Source organism: Branchiostoma lanceolatum, chromosome 19, assembly GCF_035083965.1.
Source record: "Branchiostoma lanceolatum isolate klBraLanc5 chromosome 19, klBraLanc5.hap2, whole genome shotgun sequence".
NCBI classification, from domain to species: Eukaryota; Metazoa; Chordata; class Leptocardii; order Amphioxiformes; family Branchiostomatidae; genus Branchiostoma; species Branchiostoma lanceolatum.
The window spans coordinates 13,618,533-13,643,802 of NC_089740.1; the positions used below are offsets into that span (position 1 = coordinate 13,618,533).

The window sequence follows — 25,270 nt, forward strand, 5'->3', positions numbered from 1 at the left end:
TCAATCAATCAATCAACCAACCAACCAGTTAGTACCTTATATGTACTAGTACATAGGAAAGAGGAACAAACAGCTTCTTCTACAAGTTGTATCTAACCAAGTTCTTCTTACCTATCAATGTTTGTGTCAGCTACCTTTTTTCCGGATTTGTAGTCAATCAATCAATCAATCAATCTGTAACTAATACTAGCTAGCACAATAAAGAAAAAGTAGAAACCAACAATATAGTTACTGCTTAGGATATGCAATAGACACAAGGTCTTTCCCTTCATACTACTGTAGTTCTACCTTGCTAGGATTCATAGACCAATTTTTCTTCAAAAGACCACTTCCTTGGTCTAAGAACAAACCGTCAAATCTTGTCACTTCGATCTTCAACAGTCCCCTGCCGTGGCAAGAGTCAAGGGCGATGATATTAAGTAATTAAGCTTCAATACCGTCTCCGTGACCTCTTCCGATAATATCAGCCCCGATACGTTAAGTCCCTGTCCCGCATCCGTAAGTAGATTATCTCAAAGACATGTCTGACGATCGTCTCTGGAAAACGCAATAAGACTTCTGCTAGCGCCATGCCCGGATGGAGTAGTGTACATGATAAGACTGGAATTCACATCAATTGTCCCCGTCCACTGTCGCAATTTCCTAGCACTTATCGATCTTTCTGCACCCAAATTTTGACCATATGATATAACTTGCAATGTTTGCAAGATGCATAAAAGATATCTAATAACTATAGGGCCCTCTTTACTCCCTTTAGATTATGACTACATAAATCTCTGGCATAAGGCAAGAAAACAGTTGAGCAAGGCTTAGGGATAGTTATACCAGCTTAATCATTGATAGAAATGGGTAAGTATACACAGCAGTAAGACACTGTTTTAAGGTTGGTAACCCCGTCTGTCCAAAAAATCTGAAGTTTACGACATGAAACTGATAAAAAATTTACAAATGACAGATTTAACAACAAAAAATTATCAAACTTGCTTTAGAAAATATCCCAAACAATAAGAGGACAGCAAAAAATGTCGAAGCTGCTTTAGAAACAAAACTTGAGCTACCCAAACAGGCTGGCAAGTTCTATTTCAAACCCTGAAAGTATGATCTAAAGGTGTTGGCCTGTGCCCCCCTCCCCCAAAGTAGAAGTGAGACCAGATGTGGCTGGTACTCAGAACTTTGGGCCTTGTGTAAGCACTGGAGCTGCCAAAGGTCAGAGGACAAGAACATGTTTCATTTGTACCCACATGGGAAGGGGATGAACTTTTCACTCCAGAACTTTACAAGACTTCAGTCGCGTCTTGGAAGACATACAAGTTATACTGCTATTCCTTGTTGCCTTTTAGTCAGTTAAGACACCTTTTTTTCACTCCAGAACATCACAAGACTTTTGAAAAACATGTTTCATTTGTAACCACATGTAAAGAGGATGAACTTTTCAACTTCACAAGACTTCTGGAAGACGTGCAAGTTCTACTGTTTATCCTTGGTGCCTTTTGGTCAGTTAAGACAATTTTTTCACTCCAGAACTTCAGAAGACTTCTGGAAAACATTCAAGTTCTACTACTATTCCATGTTGCCTTTTTAAGAAACTTTTTTTCACTCCAGAACTTTACAAGACATCAGTTGCATCTGGTTACAGAATTAGGCAGTAGGGAGAACCAAAATATCCCATTAGAACGGCCCTAATAGTATCAAATTAAGGATCTATTTTCCTTTCCACTCACAGTAAGAAAACGGACTTCCTAACTTTTCTGGGTCATATCCGGCTAACCCTGCTCAAACAAAAGACGACCAAAACATAACAGAACACACTATTTATGAGCAGAGAAAGGCTGCAAATTCCTGAGGTTTTCCTCGGAGTCTAAACTCCCACGAAAGATCACACTGCTCCCAAACCGCAAGCTTTTAGCTGGAAATTCCACCGTAACCACTGCGCCTTTGTTACTGTTATGTTATACAAACTTCCGTGAAATTTGGCGGGGCGATAGTTGACGAGACTGGAAGGTTATTCCGGGATACAGACAATGTCCATGTTAGAACAACAAACCTCGGGGACTTCCTTTGGTTTTGTGAGTTTCCAACTTTGAGTGACTGCTTCCTTTTTTTCAAGAAATCTGTAACTTTATACAAAAAACAGTCAAACTTGACATTTGAATAAGATCTATGTTTCAATTTGTAGCTACAGTAGAACATCAAAAAGAAATAAAATCCCCTTAATATCATAACTTACATCATAATTGTATGATGACCATAACTACATGTAGTACAAAAGTTTCACATGCGAACACTGAGACAAAAGTTGAATTTGACTATATACACTCCCTGAAACAAAATACAGACTTTCTCCTCTTCTCTTGTTTTCATGTCGATCTTCCAGTTCTGTATTCTTCTATCTGTACGAAAACTACCAAACTAACTTCATTTTTCTATGACTTGCACAAAAGAAAGGCAATTTTTTCCTGTGGGCTCCAAACTTCCTACCCTGGGCCCCTGCCTCAGTCTTCAGTCTCCCCTGTTGTCTAGCCAGCAGTCCGCTGGTTATGATCAACACAATTTATCCTGACAGTGGGTGTGAGGAACACTGGGCAGGCATCGCGCGGAGAGTCTCTCCAGCCTTCACCGTCTCCCCACAGTCCACACAAACTTCCTCTGTTCCTAGAAACACCTTTCACACGCCTTGACGCAAAGTCTAGTGACAAGAAGTTATCTGCAGAAGTTGTGACCCTACTAGCGACCAGACTAACTACCGGGTACGCCAGCTATAGGGTGAATATTTGCCAGGGTTTCATTTGCAGACTCCTACGCGGGCGAAATGTGATCTTCACCGTGGACTGACTCTACTGGCTAATTACTCCTTTTTCTGACGAATACTACGATCCATACCCCCGTAGGAAGGCCTGGTGGAGGCTAGAGCCTGACCTGGCCAGTGGAATCCAGGGTTGCGCTGAAGGCAGCAGCTGACAAGTTACATTACCCCCAGTGTTTATCTAGCCACTGTTAGAGAAATTCCAAGGGGCTGCTCAGTTGGCCCTCAGCTCGGAAGTGACATCATCGCGTCTCTTACAGTTATAAACATTAACGGGAGAAAATACTGTCCCCAGAGGAAAATACCAGGCAAAGAAAATCTCTCTCTCTCTATCCATTTTAACATCTTTTATTCCCCATCATATGGGGGATGGATTTTTTTCACTCAGATCAATGCTCAATAATTATATTACCAACTGTTCCTGTATAAAATGCTGGACACTGCAAAATAACATCCTCTCTTCCACAATGACTAAAGACTTTCTACAGAAAAAATATTATCAAAATTCAAATTCCAAAAATCTAGTTCCTAATTTTTCCACACAGTTGGCTCAATGCATGTACAGTGGTACCTTAACCTAATGATTGATCTTTCTGCTGAAAGGGGGCAAGTGCAAAGGCATGCCGGGCTTGTGTAGCACTTTTCAGTCTGCAGGTTAAAGGTTAGGGGTCAAACAAACATAACACCCGCTTGTGAATGGACTGGTTTGTTCTGGGGGTGACCCGCCATTTTTCCAGCATGCCTGAAATCCAACGCCACTTGATTGACACCACTCAATCAACCTGACCGCTCTTTCAGACAATTTCTTGAAGGAAAGGGGTGTAGACTTTCTTAGGAAAGCACAGGGTGGCCCACTGTCTTAAGAATTTCATTAAGGAAGCATATCAAATCCTGGTACCACCTAAGATGCTGAACGAATGCTAATATCAATGCTTATAAAATGGCATTACTGTACGTACATACTCTTAAATAGTTTGTAGCCTATATATACATGAAACTAGTACTGTTTTTACAATATATATTAAGCTTTAATGTGATGCTACATTCTCGTTTATATAGCTATGTATACTTACATTGTATTCAGTACGATGTACAGTTGCAGCATTGTCCTAAATACACAATCGTTGAATCATCAATAAAATAAAGCAGTTGACTTTGCTGTATTGCCAGAAATCGCTGTACTATTTTCTCCTTTAAGTGTTCATTCTTCATATACGGATATTAATGCTTCGGTATGATATAGACATATGCTCATACGCACCCAAACATACCTCTACACACGGTCACGCATCTATCATAACCTTCCAACACTCAGTTGTTGATGCCAAACCGATTCGTTTCACACTGAGGGTTGTGAGTGAACAATTCTCATTCACCGTTTAATACCCTGAACAATGGGAGATTACCCGACAATTGTACCGGTACTGACAACATCGTTACCTCCCATTCAGGATTTAATCCCTTCCAGTCCTCCACTATCACAAGGTCTATTATTCAAAGTGTTGCACTGTGAATAATATAACGGCTGTTACATGACTTGACAGTGCAGCAATAGGGGAATACACTAATAAAAGGTAAGGGTAGTCCCATAGCCTTTTTGAGGCCGTAGGGGCAGTGGGTTGTTATCCACTGTGTCTAGGGCACGGTATTGGAAGGCAGAGCCAAACCCTCTCCTTCCACATCCTTTTACATGTACCTCCCCAACCAAAGTCAGGTGCCCATTTTACACCTGGATGGAGTGGGGAAAGCAGTGTAAGGTGTCTTTGCCAAGGACAACATCTAGCCGGGATTTAGAATGTGACCTTTATCATGAAAATCTCTGAACGCAGACATTTGCGTCTTCTTCAGTCTACAAGGGGCTTGACATTTTGTATGCATGGTGGCAAAACAATGTGGCATCGAAGAGAATGTATCAAGGCAGACATGTACGTACCCTCCTCTGACTACAAGGAGATTTGTATGCACTAGATGCCAAACAATACCCAAGAGAACAGCAAAGACATAAAACGGTATACTGCCACGTGAAATGCAAATCCGGGCTTTCTCCCATCCCAGGTTTACGAGAAACCCTAACCCCTGAGTATCACTGTATATCTCCCAAGCTGCTTTGCTTCTGCATAATGTTCTGTTCGCAGCAAGGTCACGCATCTTGACCTTGGGGGAGAATGCTGTGCAGTGTTGTGTGTTGTTCTGGAAGGAACAAGCTATGAATACCAAAAAGATAATTCCTTTACAAGTCTGATCACAAATGTGTATAAGTTGAGTGGTAAGCTTTCTGTCAAATCATCGTAATAAAGGCTTATGGAATTCATTTTTATGTAGATCCAAAAATTTGGCTCTGTGTTGTCGTTTTCCAAGGCACAAGCTCAGCATACGAACGAGATCATTCCTTTACAAGTCTGATTACTAATGTGTACGAGTTTAGTGTCCTATCAGTTTGATAAGCTTACTGTCAAATCATGGGAATAAAAGCTTATGTAATACATTTTGCAGAAATTCATCATGGCTTACCATAATGCCGGAAAGAATTTGTAAATTGTATTCATTTTTCTAGCTAAAATAAATGGAACATTTTATGAAGTTCAAACTGTTTTGATACAAATTGCAACATCATCATTAAAAAAAACAGAGCAATTTGGGAACTCAACATGCATCGTTTGCATTCGCTAATGTCGCCTGTGACGCGTTCTTATTCGCTTTTTACAACTCTCACGAGGGTCCTAACACACAGCATGTAGCAATTCTAAGTGTAGCAACAACTCATATCTGTTACAACTGCATCGGCGCCGAAGGCTACAAAAGTGCTGGGCTACACAACACTAAGATATATGAATTACAAATATAGCAAAGCTGGGGCTACCAGTTAGATCCTACTTTTGACAAGAAAATAACGTTTTTTATGCTTGCTTCACCATTGGTTAATGTTTATCTTGAGTGCATCAAAAGCCTTCATTGACGAAAATTCAGACTCTAGATATACTGTTGATACCCTGAGCGTATCTATGCATCTTTCAAAAAGCAGTAATTTAACCAAAAGTGCCATTTGAGCCCCCGCATAAATCAAGTATTCCGCAAACGTCGCATAATAACATAATTCTTATAGATAAGTAATGCCTACGACAGTTCTTTTAGTCTGTATGAGGGCAACAAATTATGGGTAATGTTGTTATCCGCGTCTCTCGTGGCACAGTAATAGAATTTGGTTGTCGAATATTATTACTGCGGTCGACTGACATTCCTAAATACACACCGGATGATTTCAACCTTTGAGTCTTTCCTGCTACTGTGTTTTATACATAATAAGTTGCTCTGAAATGCAAACTTTAGAGGACAACCTTTGACGATTAAAATTAGGTGTTCCTTGCAGCAGCTTACATGTAAACTTCTTTTTTTCGACAGGATCTAAAATGCAATTGTGCAAGTTTGTGAACAAACACCTTCCCAGTACATGGACTAGTGCAGATTACATGCAGGTAGACATCAGAAATACCTGCACAGCTTTAATTCTACCTGCACTAACCTGTATACACAGGTAGCATTTCAAGCCCTGTATACATATTTATATATATTATGTATAGAATATTTTCTGTAACATTGTTGTGAGATTCTTCGAGGAATATGACACTCTCTGAAATGCATAGTTATGATGCTGTAAGAGTAACATACATGTACGCTCTTCAATATAGATCCGAGCACCAAAATACACAAAGGAAACAAATATCAACCTTAAATATATGTAGAATCTTTCCTGTAGCATTGTCGTCACATTATTCCACAGAATATGACACACAGAAACACATACTTTTGGGACAACCTAAGCTGATGGTATATCATAAACTCCTTTTAGAAGATCAGGGTGCCATCATGCGTTGGGAAATTGTTCACACCAACCATTAGTATATACAGCCATACTATATATAATATACAGAATATTGAGAATAACATTGTCTTCAACACAGAATATAACTCTATGAACATATCTTTTCGGGGACGGCCCAGTATCATATGGTGCTCCACAAATATCAGGGTCCCATCATGGTTTAGAAAATTGTTGACATCAACGTATGCAGAATAACATTGTCTTCAACACAGAACATAACTCCCAGAAACATTTATTTCCAGGGACAGCCTAGTATCATCACTACTCCATAAACATCAGGGTCCCATCATGGGTTGGGAAATTGTTGACATCAACCTTAAGAATATATAGGATAACATTGTCTTCAACACAGAATATAACATTTATTTCCAGGGCAGCACTACTCAATAAACATCAGGGTGCCATCATGGGTTAGAAAATTGTTACTCTTCGCTAGAAATTCCATCCCTGCCTGTCATTTCGATCACTTTTGGGGCGGTCGGGTCAGAGACGGGGCGAGAGGTGCTGTCTGAGCAGGGCACTCCATATTCATCACTGAATGGAATCAGGGAATTCAGGGCAACGCTCAGAACTCATGCCTGCCGCCTGTAATTATCAAAATCCTATTAATTGCATTTTGGAGAACAGGCGATTGCTTGAAAGCTTAAAATTGTCGTCAATTCTAATAACTAAAATAAGTAGATTGTCTGACGGTAGTAGGATCATAACTCTGAAATTCAGTCCTTTGAACATGTTCAAAATATTCAACTAGAAATTAGAATTGCCCCAAATAAATGGACAGAAGAACTTTAGAAATTTGAAAAATAATACAATATTTGTTGCATGTAAAGGAAAGAATTTATCTGCCAACTATCAAACAATTACTAACCTAATGAAACTATTCACTAACTTACACCTACACAGAAAACAAGTATCTACCTATCTTGAAAAATGATGTTAAATTTAGGTATCATATCATCACAGTATCAAAACAACAAAAGGAACCTGTTAAAATTCCTTCCAAATCCCCAAGGTCAACTTATTTCCGATAAAACTGGTCAATTTGCATTTCAAAACATTGCCATTATTTCCACCCGAATCCCTTCTCTTTAACAGCCCCTAATTCACTCCGTTGTTTTACAAGTCTTTCCCTGAAGGAAACGCGTCCACAGGTTTATCGCACTATAATATAAGGATTATCGACAGAAGAACGACAAAAGAACGCTTTCTCACTTCAGTCGCCATCTGGGAACAGATCGTTCGCCCACTAGGGCTCATGTCAATACTCTTAGCAACGTCTATCTTTCAATTTTAACAACTTAGAAAATATGTAATACCCTACTAAATCGTACTCCACTAAGGAATCGTTCGCCGACTAGGACTCTTGTCAATACTCTTAGCAACCTCTATCTTTCAATTTTTAACAACTTTGAAAATATGTGATACCCTACTAAATCGTACCCTACTAAGGAATGCACAGTATAGCACTTGTAAGATGTTTATATAGTGCAGATTCACTTCAAATAGAGTTAAAATACTAAGGTATTTGGAATCGAGCCAACTCAACTTGGCTGTATATAACCTGCACATCAGTTCGTTTACAACACTGAATTTTTATTGTAATGAGTATCAATTAAGTCTAGGTGGAAATATAATTCCATAAAGTAGCAATTATCAAAACATGAAAGGCTTCGAATTATAAATATTGCATTGTGAAAAAGATTTGCGTCAAAATCCAAAGTCCGATGTCTAAGAAATATTACGACTGGAGTTACTTTGCCAACTCCATGCTATTCTAGGCATGAGCCTTGCTTGTTGTCAAACAATTTGAACCAGGGGTCGAAATGCTCGGTTGCCCAGTACAGCGGAATTTTTCATGCCAACTACCAACATACAGGACTACCAACACACTCATTGCATCATCGGCAACTATCTTGGATTGGGACCAATTCCTAGGTTAGTGTAACAAAAGTAAGTCTTATTTCTGGATCCTCCTGGCGAGAAAACTTTGCGTTTAATTTTCGATGTGTAAGATATGATAAGTGTTTGAAATACAGATTCTTCAGGTAACTAGCTTTTGTTTGACACAACAAGGTGATAAATACATATTGAGTGATTGTAAAACTCTTAAATCTGAAACTTGCCTGGCAGGCATTTTGACAGTTATAGCACCATAGCTTTAAATTTGCAAGGTAATAGGATCCCCTTACAACATATGGGTATTATATCATGTAGGTCTACAAAAACATAAAAAATAATAAATATCTCAATCCAGGTTGCTTTAAAAATGTTTTAAAAAAGGACTTCAGACCGAAAAAGTTGGTTCTCAATCAGCAATCTCTAAAGCAATGGCGTTACACCAACTTTATATGTTACAAATCTCTACACCAACTTGTAAATTTTCAAGTTTTAATCCATCAAAATTTTCTTGGTTTGACCTTGTTTCACCTCCCTTGAGTTATAACTTATATGGTTACACCACCATACTCCAAATTTCTGTGGAGCTCTCTTGAGATTCATATTTTCAAGTTTACTTTCATTTAAATTTGCATCTTTTGACCAGTTTCATCCTCCCTAGAGTTATACAGTAACACCGCCGTGCTCTAAATTTCCGCAGAACGTTCCTGAGATTTATATTTCGCAGCTTTCCCCTCCAGCTAACCCTAACCCTGTTCCTAACCCGGCTTCTGCTGAGGGCATGTCACGGACCACCCCTCATCCACCTCTGCAAAGTGCCAACGTGCACTTCCCATTAACAACAAAGCCCTACTTTCGCCTCCGCATGCGTTACACCAGTTGCACGATAGCGCTGCCGCCCCCAATTCATAAACCTTGTGCGCAAAACGGACGCTTTTATCTGCTCGTTCTGCAAAGAAATTCGCCGCTCACATGCGATCTTGAAAGAGATAGGGACCCAACGTGCCGTTTCTTTAACATGTATGTATGCTGGAACACCTCCACGGGGGCAATACAAGACAATCTTGATAAATAGGCACACCGTAGGTTATCTAGATAGGCTGAGCGAGAACTAGTATGCTGCCGCCTTCCTGGTTTAAATCCCGGCCGGCGATTTCGCCATGACTTTGTCCCCCCACGCTGCTGACTGAATTGCTTTTGAAACCGGGTGAGCCGCGTACAAACGATAACCCATCTCTCCATTTTGCACCGAGATCCTGAGTTCAGGAGTCGCATCGCTTCTTGTCAAGAATCTGGCGCAAAGATCGGGCAGATGTCTGCCCCCGCTAGCTCGCCGGTCAATAGTGGAAACGAGTTGCAAACGATTCCGGCCTCGCGTTGCTTTATTGCGAGGTTGTTCGGCCGGGGAAACCTGTGATCTCCAAAAGATTGGCAAATCAGCAGTGACAAGGTAATTGACACAAAATGCAGTTTGGAATCTCGGGGGAGGGGCGGACCTTACGAGTGGATTTTCCCCATTTGTGCAACTAAGTGGTGGCTAAGACGTTCCATTTCAGCTTGCCAAACAACAAAAAGAACGACCTCTTGTCATATGTTTAAGAAATTAAAGTACAGTCAACCAATAATAGTGACCACATCTACATAAAGAGTACCTGGTCATTGATATACAGTGACTCAAACTTGTACAGGTGACCATCTCTACATAAGGACCACCTTGTTATTGAAATACAGTCAAACCTGTACAAGTGACCACCTCTATATAAGGACCACCTGGCCATTATGACCACTTGCTGATGGTCCCTTACATGAATCCTGTCTATAGTGACCACTAGTTTACTTTAACCATTTTCTTCAAATCCGTTGATTATATCTTTGACGGTAACAATCTTGTGGTAGATTCCTCAGAAACATTAAGTTTTAGAGTTCACTACCTTACAAGTGTCCTTATCTAATTCCCTTGTATCCCAGTGTCTTCACAAGTGGTATGTGCTGGCCCTTAACTGTTTAAACAAGATAAATTGCATCTCCGATTGCAAAAAAGATATTGGCCCTCAGCTAACAAACTGCAAGCAAATTGTATATCAAACTGGACATCTCGAATAAGGTGAAGGCATTCCCTGTAAATTACTGTAAAATATTAATGCACAGGGCTTGAAATGCCTTGTTGCTAGTAACAATCTCTTCTCTCTTCTCTCTTTGGCAGTCCAGTCTCCGAAGACTATCTGTGCGCCTCTGGAGTTCTCTTCTGACTTCTGATGTGGCTTGTAACAATGCAAGTTGTAAATTATGGAAAACTCTCTGCAAAAACTCATTCCCTACAAGCTTAAACATTTTTTACCAGCAAAATTGCAAATCTACGGTCAGTGAGTGACTACATGTACATAAGGTCCACCTGGCCAATCTGACCACCTTTAGATAATACTTCCCATCGACACAAGCATTAAGAATCCTGTCTACAGTGACCACCTGTCCACATAGACCAGATTTTAACTCTCCCCTGAGCGGTCTTCTTGGGCAGGTTAGGCTGTATTTCCAGCCTTGTGATCACAAGACGTCGTCTACAGGTGCAGGAGTAGGGCTAGCTTCTTTAAGAAACGAGCTCTGCGCCGTAAATCAAGCCAGTCTTAAGTGTTTGCCGAGGAATGTTCTCCGTATTTATGGCCGTGCCTCTGACGCAGGCTCCAGGTCGTCGAGGGGCCTGCAAGATTTTTGCTGACTGCAAATGGAGTTTTCCTGGAGGCCTGTAGACTGCAGACAAATTACAACGCCAGTTCACCCAGAGAGGCATTAGGGGCTCGTAATTATAACTATTGACAAGAGTCTGCGAAGATATACTCCTAGACGCCACCCCTAATGCCGAGTGCCAATTATACTAGCTCAAGAAGAAGGGGAGCCGACAAGGTAAACTTGTCATCTGGAGAGTTCCTTTGAAAAAGAATATACAAGAGCCTAATAGGGAGATAGGATGGATTTGCAGGGCTATAATATGGGATTGGACAACTTCAGTGCTGCAAGAACAAGGAAAAAGTGATGTCTTGCACTAAAACAAGATTTGAACCATACTGATACAACTTATCTCCTGAACAAAAAGCTTCAAGATTATATTACACTTTCCATGAAAGGAAACTTTTTTTAGTTACTCTCTTCTAGATCTAATACCTAAAAAAAACAATGAAAATATGGTAAAAATGCCCTGAAAACGAGTCACTAAAGCGCAGGGCTGTCTCCAGGACGGAAATTTGCTTCTTGGGACTGACAGAACTTTCACCCCATCCATCCAAAAAATCTGAACTTCATGACACGAAACTGATTCAATTGTATTTCTATCACCTTTAACGGCAGATATAACAATGAAATTAAACAGCATGGGCTCCGAAACAATGAGAGGGACAGAAAGAAAATTTCAAGCTGGAGACAGCCCTGCTACAGGCCAGGGTAATGTCTTGTTTTCAAGCACACTTCTAACAAGCAACCGTGCAAGACAAACGACACGCCGAGGACACATGTCCTTTCCGCCAGATAAAAGCGGCGGCATAATTGAGGACCCATCTTCGCTTCAGGTAGAGTCATGTCCTATCTGCGTTCTACTAGAAACATCAACATACGTCTTCCAACGTACGGAGGTAACTCACAAGAAGCGGTGCCTCGGAGCGGGGGTAAACGTAACGGCGGCAACGCTCGTCTCAGCGCTGCCCCCAACATTATCGAGCGCCCGGTATAACAGCCCTGCTTAACCATGACAAATTGCGTCTACGCTTGAGTTGGAAGGGAAGAAGACAGGGGGTTTGTTTGCCGTTAATATTCGTGAATACAACAGAGACTAAGTAAGGGATGCACACTAGCCATTGTGTTACGAGCACATATAATTGTGTCATAAGCATGTTCTTTTAGTTCATTTAAAGTTTTGACAAGGCTACTTATAAGAGCATATACTAATTGCGACTATGCTTCATTTGGAAGGGAAAAAGACATGTCATTACGTGGTTTGTTTGATGTAAATAGTCGTGAATGCTAGAGTCACAAGACTGGAATCAAAGGGACATGCTCTAACCATTGTCTAACAATGACATATTTTAGTTCATTGAAAGTTTTGACAAGGCTATTTTTAGCAGCATATACAGATTCTGTCCATGCTTGATTTGGAAAGGAAAAAGACTTGTTTGTTGGCTTTGTTTGTTGTTAATGTTACAGACTAAGGGACGCATTCTACCTGTTCTGTTATATAATATGAGCACACAATTTAGTTCATTGAGAGTTTGACAAGGCTACTTATCAGTACTCAATTACTACATAATATATTACTGATAATATTTTCATACTACATTCTATTTGTTACCTTCAAAAGGTCTACCCCTCCCCCTACCTATACACAAACACAAAAATGTAGAAAGATCATTCAATACTTCAACCAATTTTAGATGACATCAAACCACTACAAATTTTTCTACAAGGTAAGTGAACCAGTTTTTGATGATGAGTAATTTGAACTAAATCAGTACGAGGATTTATACCATAGGTGCCATCTATACTAGTTATGTACAGACAGGGCAGGAGAACTGATTGCCCTAGTGTACCCCAACCTCTCCATCTTCCATCAATAAGCCACTCATGCACACGTCCAGAGGCCAGGACTTATTTTTTTCCTTCTGTTACTGTAAATGCAGAAATGTTCACGGTGGTTTTATGTTTACAGTGAACTCTTTACCGCGAACTTAAAACCACCACGAAAAGACGTTCCATTGTGTGACTGTAGAAATGTCTCTCGTATACTCAAATTTAAAACAATGACATTTCCTTGAATATAGCAAATCTTTAGCGATGTCTTTCAGTGCAGCACTGACTCAAGACATAAGACCCATCTCCCTAAAGACACGAACCCTTCTTGAGCGTTCCTCTGACACTTTGGACACAGCCAGTCACCATAATTGAATATATGAGTGGAGGCTCTGGGTCCTCCCCAGGGGCCTGCTGGCATATCCAGCCCCTTTCTGCCCAGTAATTCATCCACCAGTCGGACTAGGCTTCTTGCAAACTCACCATCTTCAACTGACAACCGTTCCATCCTTCACTGTACTTATCCAAGGGAAAAACGTGTGGCGATTCTTTTAGAGTCGGTGGCTTGGAGAATAAGATTAACTGGACATTCCCACTGTATTGGTATTTTCCTGATCAATATTCAGGTCGATTTTCAGGAAATAGCACGTCTATAGAGGAAAAGAATAAAGAATCTGCACCTCTGTCAATATATTTGGTATCACTAAAATGAACATCCCTTAAAATTGGTTGTATTTTTGCCCCAACATACGATCTGGTTGACAATAATCGGATTTATCTTCTAAGAAAAAAGTCCGCTGACAGTTATTATAGACTGATTTGATAAATGACATCCCTTAAGTCCTAACCACAACATCAACATACACAATGCTCCTTCCCCCTAAACCATAACTACAACTTCTGACCAAGTATCTAAAACCCTAGCCTCTTCCAGGCGTCATAGGTCGCTGGAAAAATAATAAAAATCTAGTTAGCCAGCTTGAGAATAGTCGCAAACTGTACTCCCTGGCTGGCTAACTCTGGCATGTTATCTGTCAATTTGGTCGATTTCTACTATTTTTCCAGCGACCCAAGGAGCCTGGTGGAGGCTACTAAACGCCAACTGAGGTGATGAGAGTTGGGTGTAACTTTCCCACACCCCCATGATCCTCGTGGGTTACTCAGTAAAAACTCCTGCCCAGTGGAGTCCCAGTGTCTGCCCTCTCTGACTCCTGAATGCCTACATCCCTCGCTAACTTTCTACTCACAATGAATGAGGGTTAGATAACTTAGAATAGCCTGTATGCCAGACCCCCAATCTAAATCTAAAATATATATTTTAGAGATTGAGGATCTGGCATCCAGGCTAGGGTTGGAATATTTTTGCCACACCAATTGAATTTGTTGCTTTGTTGGTTTATTTTCAAAAATTCGCTTAGCTAAAAAAACGTACTGGAAATAAAGCCTAGGGACTAGGTTTATGTCTTGATGCAAAAAAAGATAAGTCTTCAACCATACTGTAAATCGTACGAAGAAGCTTCAAAACGAGCAAAGATTGTACACACACAAAAATACTGGAAAACGGAAAGTAATCTAAGCAAAGTCTTCCAAAGTCAAAGAAGATGTGAAAGAAAAACAAAAAAAATCTGTTGTTTGGTATACCATGTTCAGTGATTTCTTTTCCGCAGACTTTGTTTACATGTTCCTGTAAACCAACAAGTCAAATTAGAACGGCCCTACACACCCACCCTACCAATAACACAACAGACAACCTTTAGAACTGACGTAAAATCCGTTCCCACCCCAAAACTAACCAGCAAGGCGCTTTCCCCGAAATCCCTGCTCAATCTCATCAATTTCGACAGAAAATTGGCGGCGGCTCAACAATGAGTTGGTCGGAAAGGGGTGTCTCTACACCGGAGACCTCTAGTCTGTAGAATGTTGGCCTATTGTCAAGAGTGCTCCCTTCCACTGATCCCCAAATCCCTGTACTCAAGAATTTCACCTTTAACGTTTCTCAAGAACACAACATGCAGGGAGAGAAGCTGTGGTCTGTTCGCAGAGTTGTGGACAACAACATTCCGTTCGGAAGATTCTCCTACAAAATTGTGGGTTTGGAGGTGCAGTGAAAAACACTGCTTTGTCAATTGTGAAAAGAGATCAGTTCAGTTCACTTTTCCAACAGCATTCTGTTTTGGAAGACTCGTTTCTGTCACGTTGATGTTTTGAGAGTTAAATTAGCGGGTTTGAAAGATTAGGCAAGAAACGTTGTGCTCTTATTCAGAAAATGTAAAGGCTTGAGATTCAAGTTTTCCTTCAAGCCCTATTTTTATCTTGCCCTGGAACTGAATTGGAACTGAAACAGTATGACCCCGTTCACACTCATTTTTTTCAATCGCGATTGAAGTATAATCGCGATTGTTCGATCCGATCGCGATTGAACGCAAAGAAACTTTTGCGTTCACACTGCTTTTCGCAAAGTGGATTAAAGTACGCCGTGATCCGATCGCGATTGAAGCACTATTGAAGCATGCTATCGGCGATCATCTGGTAAATGTTGTTGTTATTGTTGTTGTTGTCCTTGTTTTGTGTCTATTTTTCCGCTAGACATTGTCACTTGGTGCGGTAAATGTCCCTCTTTCGGTGACATTTCCCCAGTTTGGCCTGCACCTCCTCTCTCCCCCAGATTGCGATGAGGACCCTGGTCTCCTCATCGCGCCATCTGCCACCAGCTGAAGTTGCTGACGGAGTTTTATTCTTCTTCTTGGGCATTGTTGACGATGAAAAGTTGTTGTTGTTGTAAGAGAGCGATCTGACGTGCGGCTTGGGTTGTTTTCCCGCGCGATGCGAACTATGACCCCACGTACCCGCATGTATGACCTCCCACCCCCGAAACCAGCCGAAATCTCCGCCGATCGCGAAGGAATGAATCGTAGTTGCATTCACACTCAAAATTTGACAGGATTGGATTGGATCCGATCGCAATTAATCCAATCAAACTACCTCCGGAGGTAGTTACAATCCAATCGCGATTGGATCGTTTTGGATCGTTCCAATCGCGATTGGGAGCGTTCACACTGAAAAAATCAATCGCGATCGGATCGATTCAATCGCGATTATACTTCAATCGCGATTGAAAAAAATGAGTGTGAACGGGGTCTAAGTAACCCATGTGTACTTTGTGTAAATTTGAATAAAAAAAAAGTCTAAATTTGACTTTAAAAATGTCTAATTTTCACTCAAAAATGTCTGAGAAACAAGGAGATGCCAAAAAGAAGTTCCCAGTGAGAAACCCATGTGTACTAACTCAAAAATGTCTAAATTTCACTAAAAAATGTCTAGATTTTACTCTAAAATGTCTAGATTTCACTCAAAATGCCTGAAATTTACTCCAAAATGTCTGGAAACCAAGTAAACAAATTGCAGTGGCCAAAAAGATGCCTGAGTTCCCCCCAGAGGTTCCCAGTGAGAAGCCCATGCAGCCTGATTAGTAGGAAATGTTTTCTGTCTGCGGTTCGGAGCCAGTCAGTCTGCCCAACTAGCCCAACTCATCCAGGGAACTGGCCAGTTCGCCAGATTCACATCTCGGCCTAAACGCTGAGGAGTCCGCCAGTCAGACGTTAATAAAGCCCCGCTTCAAGTTCCGCCTACACTTATTTAGAGGGAAGTATCATCGGCAAAATTAGCTGACCCCTATCAGTTTGAAAACAACAGCCAGGGAAGTTTGTATAATACAGACGCTAACAGAGATTCTACTTTGACTCTTGTGGACCGTTGTGTTCAGTTTCATGTCCTGAAGTTCTGATTTTTTGATGGATGGGGTGAGATTTTTCTCCTTCCCACGAAGGAAATTTCCGTCCCTGGACGGAGAAACAGTCCTGGAGACAGTTCTACTTTACAGTTAAACCCACTCCTAATATCTGAAACCTGAAGAGAGAGGCACAACTTTGCAAAAATTATATCCTAGGCAAACTCCCCCCACAAACATGCTATAAGAACAGTACCCAAGGGAGACCAGGCATGCTAGCAATGGCAGAGTTTCCCCCAAGGCTTGATCCATGCTGGTATAAAGGGAAGGGCCTGGGGCTGATTGCTACTAATGAGGATGGAACTGGTAGGGAAGGAGGAGAAACAAGGTGCCGTTGTCATGGCAACCCGCATTTCACACAACCTCAGATGACCTTGAGTTGAGCAGAAGAACCAATGGGACACCTTGTGGAAAATACAAGCTTCTCTCTCTTCTTGTTCAAGTAATCTTTGACTAAATGTTCTTAAGATAGTGTAACATCAAGCTTCCTGGATTGAGAAGTCATGTGTTCGATTCTCCGGCTATTCAAACAGTCCTTGAGTTACTAGATATGTACATATAGGGGTTGTGCAGTCTTTTATAGAGTACATAGAGTACTCAGTTGTTGCCACAGTATGCATGAAGGACATAGGTTACTTATTTACCACATTCCTATACTGCAAAAAACTGCAGCTAGCATTTGTCTTCAGATTTAATCCTACAAAAAAGACAAAACTTGCAAACGCTTTCTGAAATAGATCTACTTGGAAACTACAGCTAGTATTTGATTGCAAAGGGATTCAGAAGAAGAAAAATTGTCATCTTTTTCTACAATGGAGGTTACTGACCTACAGTTCCCCTCAACCTAGCAAAATGGTCACATAGGTAACTTATTCATCCTGTACATCACACTAATAAGAAAAACATGGCTAGTATCACTATTAGTCTGAAAGTAGCCCTTGAAGGACAAAACTGCACCCTCAGAACTACCAATTTTCAAATCTAGGTAAATTTACTTACATTTAACAAAATTTGCTTGTTTTGTCAATTTGTGCGAATTCCCACCCTCCCCAGACTTAACATCTACTAACATAATTCCACTGTCCAGGGTACATAATTCTGTCACCCTGAAAAGATATATCCAAACAGATCTCCAACCCGACGTCCCCCAGTATAATGCACTCCAGTATATCTGGACCATGCATACTTGGGATGTGCTGCACTAGAGATCTCTCAAACCCACGGTTTTTCAAAATGGCAGATCTATGTAACCTTGTGGATTAATGTTAGTGGAGGTAACACCTAGAGTTCTGAACTTTTAGAAAGGGTCCTGGAAATAAAACGAAACTTGCAAACACTTTCCAACACGCAGCTCTTCACCCCAGAGTTCTGTCCAACGGAACAAAAGCCTGAGGTCAGTGTACATTGTGCCTCGGGCGATGCTTTCTCCACCGGCACAAAAACAAACAAGACGGTTGAATTCGCCCCTTTTCAACCTCCGTTTGACCTACTTAAAGCGTCTCTCCTTGAAAAATGGAAGCTTCTTTGAGATACTATAATTAGCACAAAGTGCATTTAACTTGTCTTGTACTGTTTTAATTATCTAAAAAATGAAACTACAGCTTGGAAAATTCCCTTTCCACCCGCACTAGACCTGAGAAAGGAATATTTGTGTTCCTACAATAAAGTTAGTTTGACCTCCGCCCTCTGGAGACCAAATTGACAGGTATGTAGACCCAGAACCAGTCTCAGCCTCCCTGCCTTTTCTTCCACAAATAAATAAAACTCTGGATAAACCACGCCAAGACAGAACGCAAGGAAAGACACATTCTTTTTGCACAAGAAGTTACTTACATATTTCTACCAATTCAGGTATTCAAGATAGGGACACCATTCTTTGTTAGTCACCTTTCCCATGAAATAACAACACGTGTTTCTTCATTACAAAATGTACCTTGTTCCTTGCAATTTGAATTAGCCTTCAGGTAAGAACTTGAATTAAACTTCCTCGTAACTAGAGGAAGATTGAAAACATCTCTGTCCTAAACAGACAACAATTTTCTTTAACTTAAGACTCTATAATCTTAAATCATGGCAAACTGTCAATCAAAATAACCTCGGCTTGTGTTAGCATGCCAAACATGTGCTGGAATCTCAGGGAAAATATGTTTTTCTGACAACCACAAAACACTCTTCTACAAAGGTCCACAGTCAAAAATTAGGTGCACATGCACCCACTATTTCGAGCCCTGTATGGCCTACAAAGCATATCAAGGTGCACCGGTGCACCCACAGTAAAAATTTAGGTGCACAGCTCAAATTTTGGGTGTACAAAAGTGTAAATGGACCCAGTATTTCAAGCCCTTACAAAACCCTCTTCCACAAACTTGCCTCAATTCTGCAGGCTTCCTCTGCGAGCTACCACTTTTGAGGCACTTGACATTCCAGAGCCTTTTCCACTCCACCAGTTTTGACAAATGTAAATGACAATAGTGCTACGGGAAGAGAGATGGCATATTTGGGCACGCAGGCGGCGAAAACCTGCCACAGCACGTGTAACAACACCTTAAATGCCTGGAAGCGGTTCTGATAATTCGGTTAGGTCGGGATTGATCGAGCAATCCCGGTGATTGAGTTCTCTCTTACAACTAGAGCTACGGAAGTCTGCCAAGGCATTTGTAATATAGTCTTCGAGGAGCAAGTTCGATGAGAATGAAAACCTCCTTGTTAGAACTGGAGCTAAGGAAGTTTGCCAAGACATTTATAATACAGTTTAAAAGGAGCAAATCCTTAACTCCTTCAAATGAGCGCTACACGACTAAGAAAACTGGCTGAAAATCTCATTCTTACACTAAAGCTAAGGAATTCTGCTAAGACATTTATAATACAATTTAATTGGAGCAATTTCTAAACTTAAGTTCCTCACGAGAGCTATGCATATCCAAGAAAGCTGGATGAAAATCTCCTACTTCTTACAATTAGACCAAAGGAATTCTGCTAAGACATTTATAATTCAGTCTTTGAGGAGCAATTCTGATGACAATTCTTTAGCAATAATTCCTTCCGAATCCGAGAGCCACAAATCCAAGAAAACTGGCTAAAGATCTCCTTGTAACAAATAAAGCAACAGCATTTTGTTAAGACTTCTTGAAGGAACATAGCTGACTACCCCACATGGGCTAAAAATCCAAGAAAACTATCTGAAATCTTTCCAACTATACTTCACATCACTCTAGAAATAATCTTTGTCAGGCAAGAAACTATACTTCAAATCACTGTTAGAAATAATGTTTGGCAGGCTGGGAGTAAAATCTTGCAATGGCTGCTTGACACAAGCAGTGGTTGTTGGCACAGTGTTGTAAAATGTTGGACAGTTGGTTGGTATGTTGTGTGTGTGTTATATGTGTCCGTGGTGGGGTACAGACCACAATGTTAGTTCTAGCACTGGTCGTTTGAACTCAAACGAAAGACACTTCTTATCCTTAGTCTAACAATTACTGTAGGCGAATCATGTATATGACTGTGTACGATAAAAATAAAGACACTGTAATACGGTGGAAGCAAGCTGTTCCAAATGGGTTTAAATTCATTGTATATTCAGTACCAAGCTGTCTGTAAGGCTTCCAAAACTATACCCTTACATTTCAAGAAATCACTTTCTACCTATTTGCTTGTAGGGACTATCCAACATACCATGACAAAGAAAATGAAGAAGAATCTTACAGGATAAGGTGCAAAGCTGGGGTCACCACCTAAATGATGATCTCCTTTGGACTAGAGTAAAAAACTTAATTATGTAGAACTCCTTCCAAGAAACAATTGTAAAAACTTAGACAACAACCCAGCTCAACCCAAACCTGACTTACAAGATATCGTAGAACAGCGAGAGATACCAGATATATATATCTTAGTAAAGACCAAAATACTACGTCTACAGCCTAAAAAACTATTTTGGAAACTTCACCACTGACTTGAAGCATGTGTAACTTCGAGAAAAGCTTTACACCATCCTGTAGCCACACAGAACTTCAAAGAAGAAGTAACTCAATGAATGAGAGCAAATGCCACTCTCAAAAACTATGTTTCTTAAAAGATTTTGGAAAGAAAACGTGAACTTACCGGAAGTTGAAGGGGGAGGGGGGTAGAGGGAAGGCGAGGCACCAGTTTCTGTACTAGAACTAACAGATTCTGCAGAAACAGAAGAAAAACATGTCATCAAATAACGTCAACACAACGGCCACACAAGTTAATTGTCTTACTTCTTGGAAAGGACATGCAAAAACAAAATTAAGAGAGAGTACAATAAAATGCCCTAGCTTTAGACAAATCGTTTCTTTGTATGACTTTAGCTAGAAAATTAATATAAAGACCCCAGGGGTAGCATTGGGAGTAGGATAAACCTAAGACACTCATCTGTTTCGGTAAGAAACGAGCAAAAGAGCGCTCCTCAGGCAGCGTTTGCAGACAACAAGTTAATGTCTGTGTCTAGAGTATAACTATCAGATGAAAACTGAGTGACTGTGTTCTCTCCCCAAAACTTTGTGTACCATTCCCAAGGTCCAGACTTTCCCCCCAGATTCTGTTTTCATGTTGATCTGTAAGTTCAGCATTACATTTTCCAAATCCAAGAACAAACAAATTAAACTGCAGTGACAAAACTTTGAAGTGTAACACAAGTTTGTTGAAAATGTGAAAAGCGCATCCAGTGTTGACTTTCTCCTTGGGATTTCTGTTTTCATATTTTTTAGGTTCAGTATTATTGTTTTTCTAGATCCAAGAACCAAAAATCTAAATTGGAGCCGCCCAAACCTCCGAGTGCAACACAAGTTTGTCGAATATGTGACTAGTGTACAGCCTACATTTTCCAAGGTGCTGCCTTTCTCCAGTTTTCATGCTGGTCTTCTTATATTTTTTTTCCTGCTTATTTTTTCCAAATACGAGAACCAGCAAATAAATTGGCGTGGCCAAAAGCTCCAAGTGCAACACAAGTTTGTAGAATATGTGACTAGAGTACAGCCTACATTTTCCATGGTTCGTCGAGCCTAACGATTAGCATACACATTAACTCACTAAGTAGTTCAAAGGTCGCTTGCCAATGTAACAAACCCTGACCCCCAAACCAAGGTCTTCCAGCAAGACTCCATGGTTGTTAAGGTGCTTCAAGACGTTCTCACCTCTGCCAAGTTGTCTAGGAGGGTGTCTATGTTTAAGCTGTGTTTGTGGGTTAGTTAGTAGGTTTGTGCACAAGTTGACACAAGGAAACTTACAAACAATACTGGACTGATTTTTTTGGGAAGACCGGTTGAAAGATGTTGCATTTTTGGCAACCTTGCATAACTCTAAAACTATAGCTTATTGTTAATAATAAACTGTTAATAACTTTGTATAGGAGAAACTAATTTGTAAGCTACATTGATAGACATTTCTACTTTTAGCTGTTTTGAAAGTAATCTATGGTGCATTATTTTTGTCAAACACAAATTGGATAAATTATTAATTTTACAACATACTTTTGATACAGATTTTTTAAAAGTATCAAAACAATCTCAACATACTGATAGTATGCTTTTACAGTATCCCTAAAGATTGTATCATAACAGTTCTTGTTTTAACTGTCTTCAAATCTTTCTTATTGTTGGTATTTTGTTACTTTTAGTCTTGGCATGACAGACTACAAAAGTTTTGCCAATACACATCTGAAAAACTGGTGTTATGGTTTCATGAATGGGTTGTGACAGACAAAGTTTTCGCAGAGTCTGGATTAATCGTTTTGCGCACGCAACAATTGGTTTTGTTTTTCTTGCACTTGTTCAAGTTTTCTTGCCCTCCTTGCCAAACCAAATGTTGGCACCCGACCAAAAGTTTAACACACACAAAGTTCACGCAAGTCCAACTTGTTACAGCTACCACATACTTTATTCTCGCAAAATATCCATTTGTAAAATGAGTTTGCAAAATTCTTTTGTTTGAGTTTTGGCTCCAACTTGGAATACACATGGTTGTTTGGAAAACCTCAGACAGTCGAGATTATCTAATTGATAAAGCCATCTTTGTTTAATCAAGGATTTGATGTCATGCTTAACTGTCTGTAGCTTTCCCTGCATTTTTTTTCTTCTTCACATTTTTCTTAACTTCAGTTGATGATAAACAAGAGTAGATTTTAGACAGGCCGACAAGTCAAGTATTCCAAGTATTAGCGTTTGGTTAGATCGTCTGGACTCTGTCGCTCGCACTCTGCTCTCTCTCGTCAATTTAAAAACCTGCAAATTCTTTTCTCCTACGAACCTTCGGGACTTAGTCTCCTGAGTCTGTCCAGCGGGTATCTGGAATACGGCGGCGGCGGACTTTCTGTGATAAAAAACAAAAGAAGAAGAAGTTTGTGAGGATAGTAGGATGTGAAGGGGCGCAGACTGGCCGTTTTTTCTTGTGTAGCATGGCGGGGCGCGTTAATTGCTAGCTGTCGCTGTGCCATGATAAGAAGCGGGCTCCATGGCGCCATGACTGGCCCGGCCATCACCAATTCAGATCTCAGACGCCGCTTTCATATTCTAATTACCCGCCCGGCCCGGAAAAACAACGCACAACCACACAAACTACCGCAAAATAGCCCTGCTAAAGCCCTTCCTTCGATCAATTTCTGCTCGCTTTGAGGGTGGATTGGGTCGTTTTGGGTCTGGAAGAGTTTGAGAAATTGTAAAGGAATCGGCAATGTTTTGCCTAATCTAATCAGCATGGTATGATAGCACTGCACGCGAAAATGGGGCCGCCAAGATTCAGTTACAGTCGGGGGAGGAGCCCATTTCCAACTTTCCTCATTTCTTTCTCTCTGCAAGGCCACAACTTTTACCGATTGCGACATATGAAAACGCTACTTTTCTTACCATGTGGCGAAATGAGATAATCAATGCCGGTGTGGCAAAGTACAAATCCGCGTTAATTAGTGGCGATATTTCCATATTCAGATCAATAGGTTGGCTAGGGTTCAGTGAGGCTTGTGCCCCCAGCGTGTCCCAGAATGTTTTGGCTGGGCCCCATCCATCATTTTCAACTTGTAGCAAACTTCCAAAAAGTACGCCAAAACTGTGGCAAACTTCGGCAACAAAAGTGGCAACACGTTTGGGAATGCTACAACTGTAAACAGTCGTTTGTGGCATGAAGACGTGAGGTTTTGAATGAAGGTAAAGTAAAGTAAATGATTCTAGAGTGTTGTTTTGAAAAACGAACCTGGTCCGCAGAGCCTTGTGTAGTGATAGGGGTTACAGCAGACTGTAGGTCCGCTATCCGGGTCCTGTTGTCCATAACTTTGGCAGCACATGAGGGTTTTAAGTTGGTGAGGCTGTTGTACGTCTGCCCACCTCCATAAGAGACAGGTTAGCACGTGTGGGGCGACCGTCCTGCGCCCGATCCGCACGTCGGGCCGGGGGAAGTGCACACACCCCGACTCCAGCCCTCCGCGAGACTCGACGGCCTGGACCAACAGCTCCAACTGTCGCTCCTTCAGCCTCTTCAGGACCGAGAAAGTCACCGACTTGAGCTCTGGGTCGTCCTCGGGCTTGCCTCCGCCGCAGGGCCTGGCGGGGTCCGAGTCGGAGGCCTGGCAAGATGAGGAGCCGCCGACTTCGGAGCCGGAGCCGCTGGACTCGTCCTCGCCCTCCCCATCCACCCCGGACCTGCGGGCCACCCGCGCTCGCCACAACCGCCGGACTAGGCCCGATCTTCGCGACCGGAACATGCGGTCAGGAGGGCCACAGCACCCCGAGCAACACGCATAGGGACATCCGAGGCACGATTGCGGCCACACGGCGACGCCGAAGCCGAGGAAACCGCCACCGAACCTTCCCAGTCGCAGGAGTAAGACCGCTTCCACGGTGGGTGCCCACCCAGGCAGGGACGACTCGCGCTCTGTCTCCGCAAGGTTCCCCGCACTAACACGGCTCGCGCGCGCGATCGGCAACTCCAATCCTCCGGACAGCCACAGACCCGGGTAGGCAACTTCCTAAGGCATCGATGGGTGCCAAAATCCAGGGATGTTGGGCTCGAATCCGACTGTAGGAGGCACGAAAGCGTCAAGGTGCAGAGCTCGATTCCCGTTCCACTGCTGTTGAGTGTCTAGACACCGAAAACACGGCCCCAATTTGCAGCAGTCCTGCTGGCGGCTTGCTGCGCGCTGATTGGTCCGCGCGGCGGCACGGCGTCTAGACGTTTTGGCGCGCTCCGCCGATGGTTGCGCAAATAACAGATCACATTACCGGGCTGTGGGCTGTGCCAGGAACCACGCACCACTCCCTCCGGACGGGAAAAACCTTCAAGAAAGCTCTAAAATCGTGAAAACTCGGATTTTGAGTATTTTCAGTCAGTAGAAATGCATATT

At 41.5% G+C, this 25,270-nt stretch overlaps 1 protein-coding gene across 1 annotated transcript in view; it reads right to left on the bottom strand.

Moving 5' to 3' along the window:
* LOC136424951 (mothers against decapentaplegic homolog 6-like) overlaps positions 1 to 25,062 on the bottom strand; it is a 42,033-nt gene extending 16,971 nt beyond the window's left edge. Inside the window, exons 1-3 of the mRNA XM_066413605.1 lie at positions 24,124 to 25,062; positions 23,185 to 23,247; positions 21,019 to 21,087 (exon numbers count right to left, since the gene is read on the bottom strand). Coding sequence (XP_066269702.1) covers positions 21,019 to 21,087; positions 23,185 to 23,247; positions 24,124 to 24,631 — 640 coding nt within the window. The 5' untranslated portion in view covers positions 24,632 to 25,062. The remainder of the gene's footprint in view (positions 1 to 21,018; positions 21,088 to 23,184; positions 23,248 to 24,123) is intronic.
* Between the last annotated feature and the right edge of the window lie 208 nt (positions 25,063 to 25,270).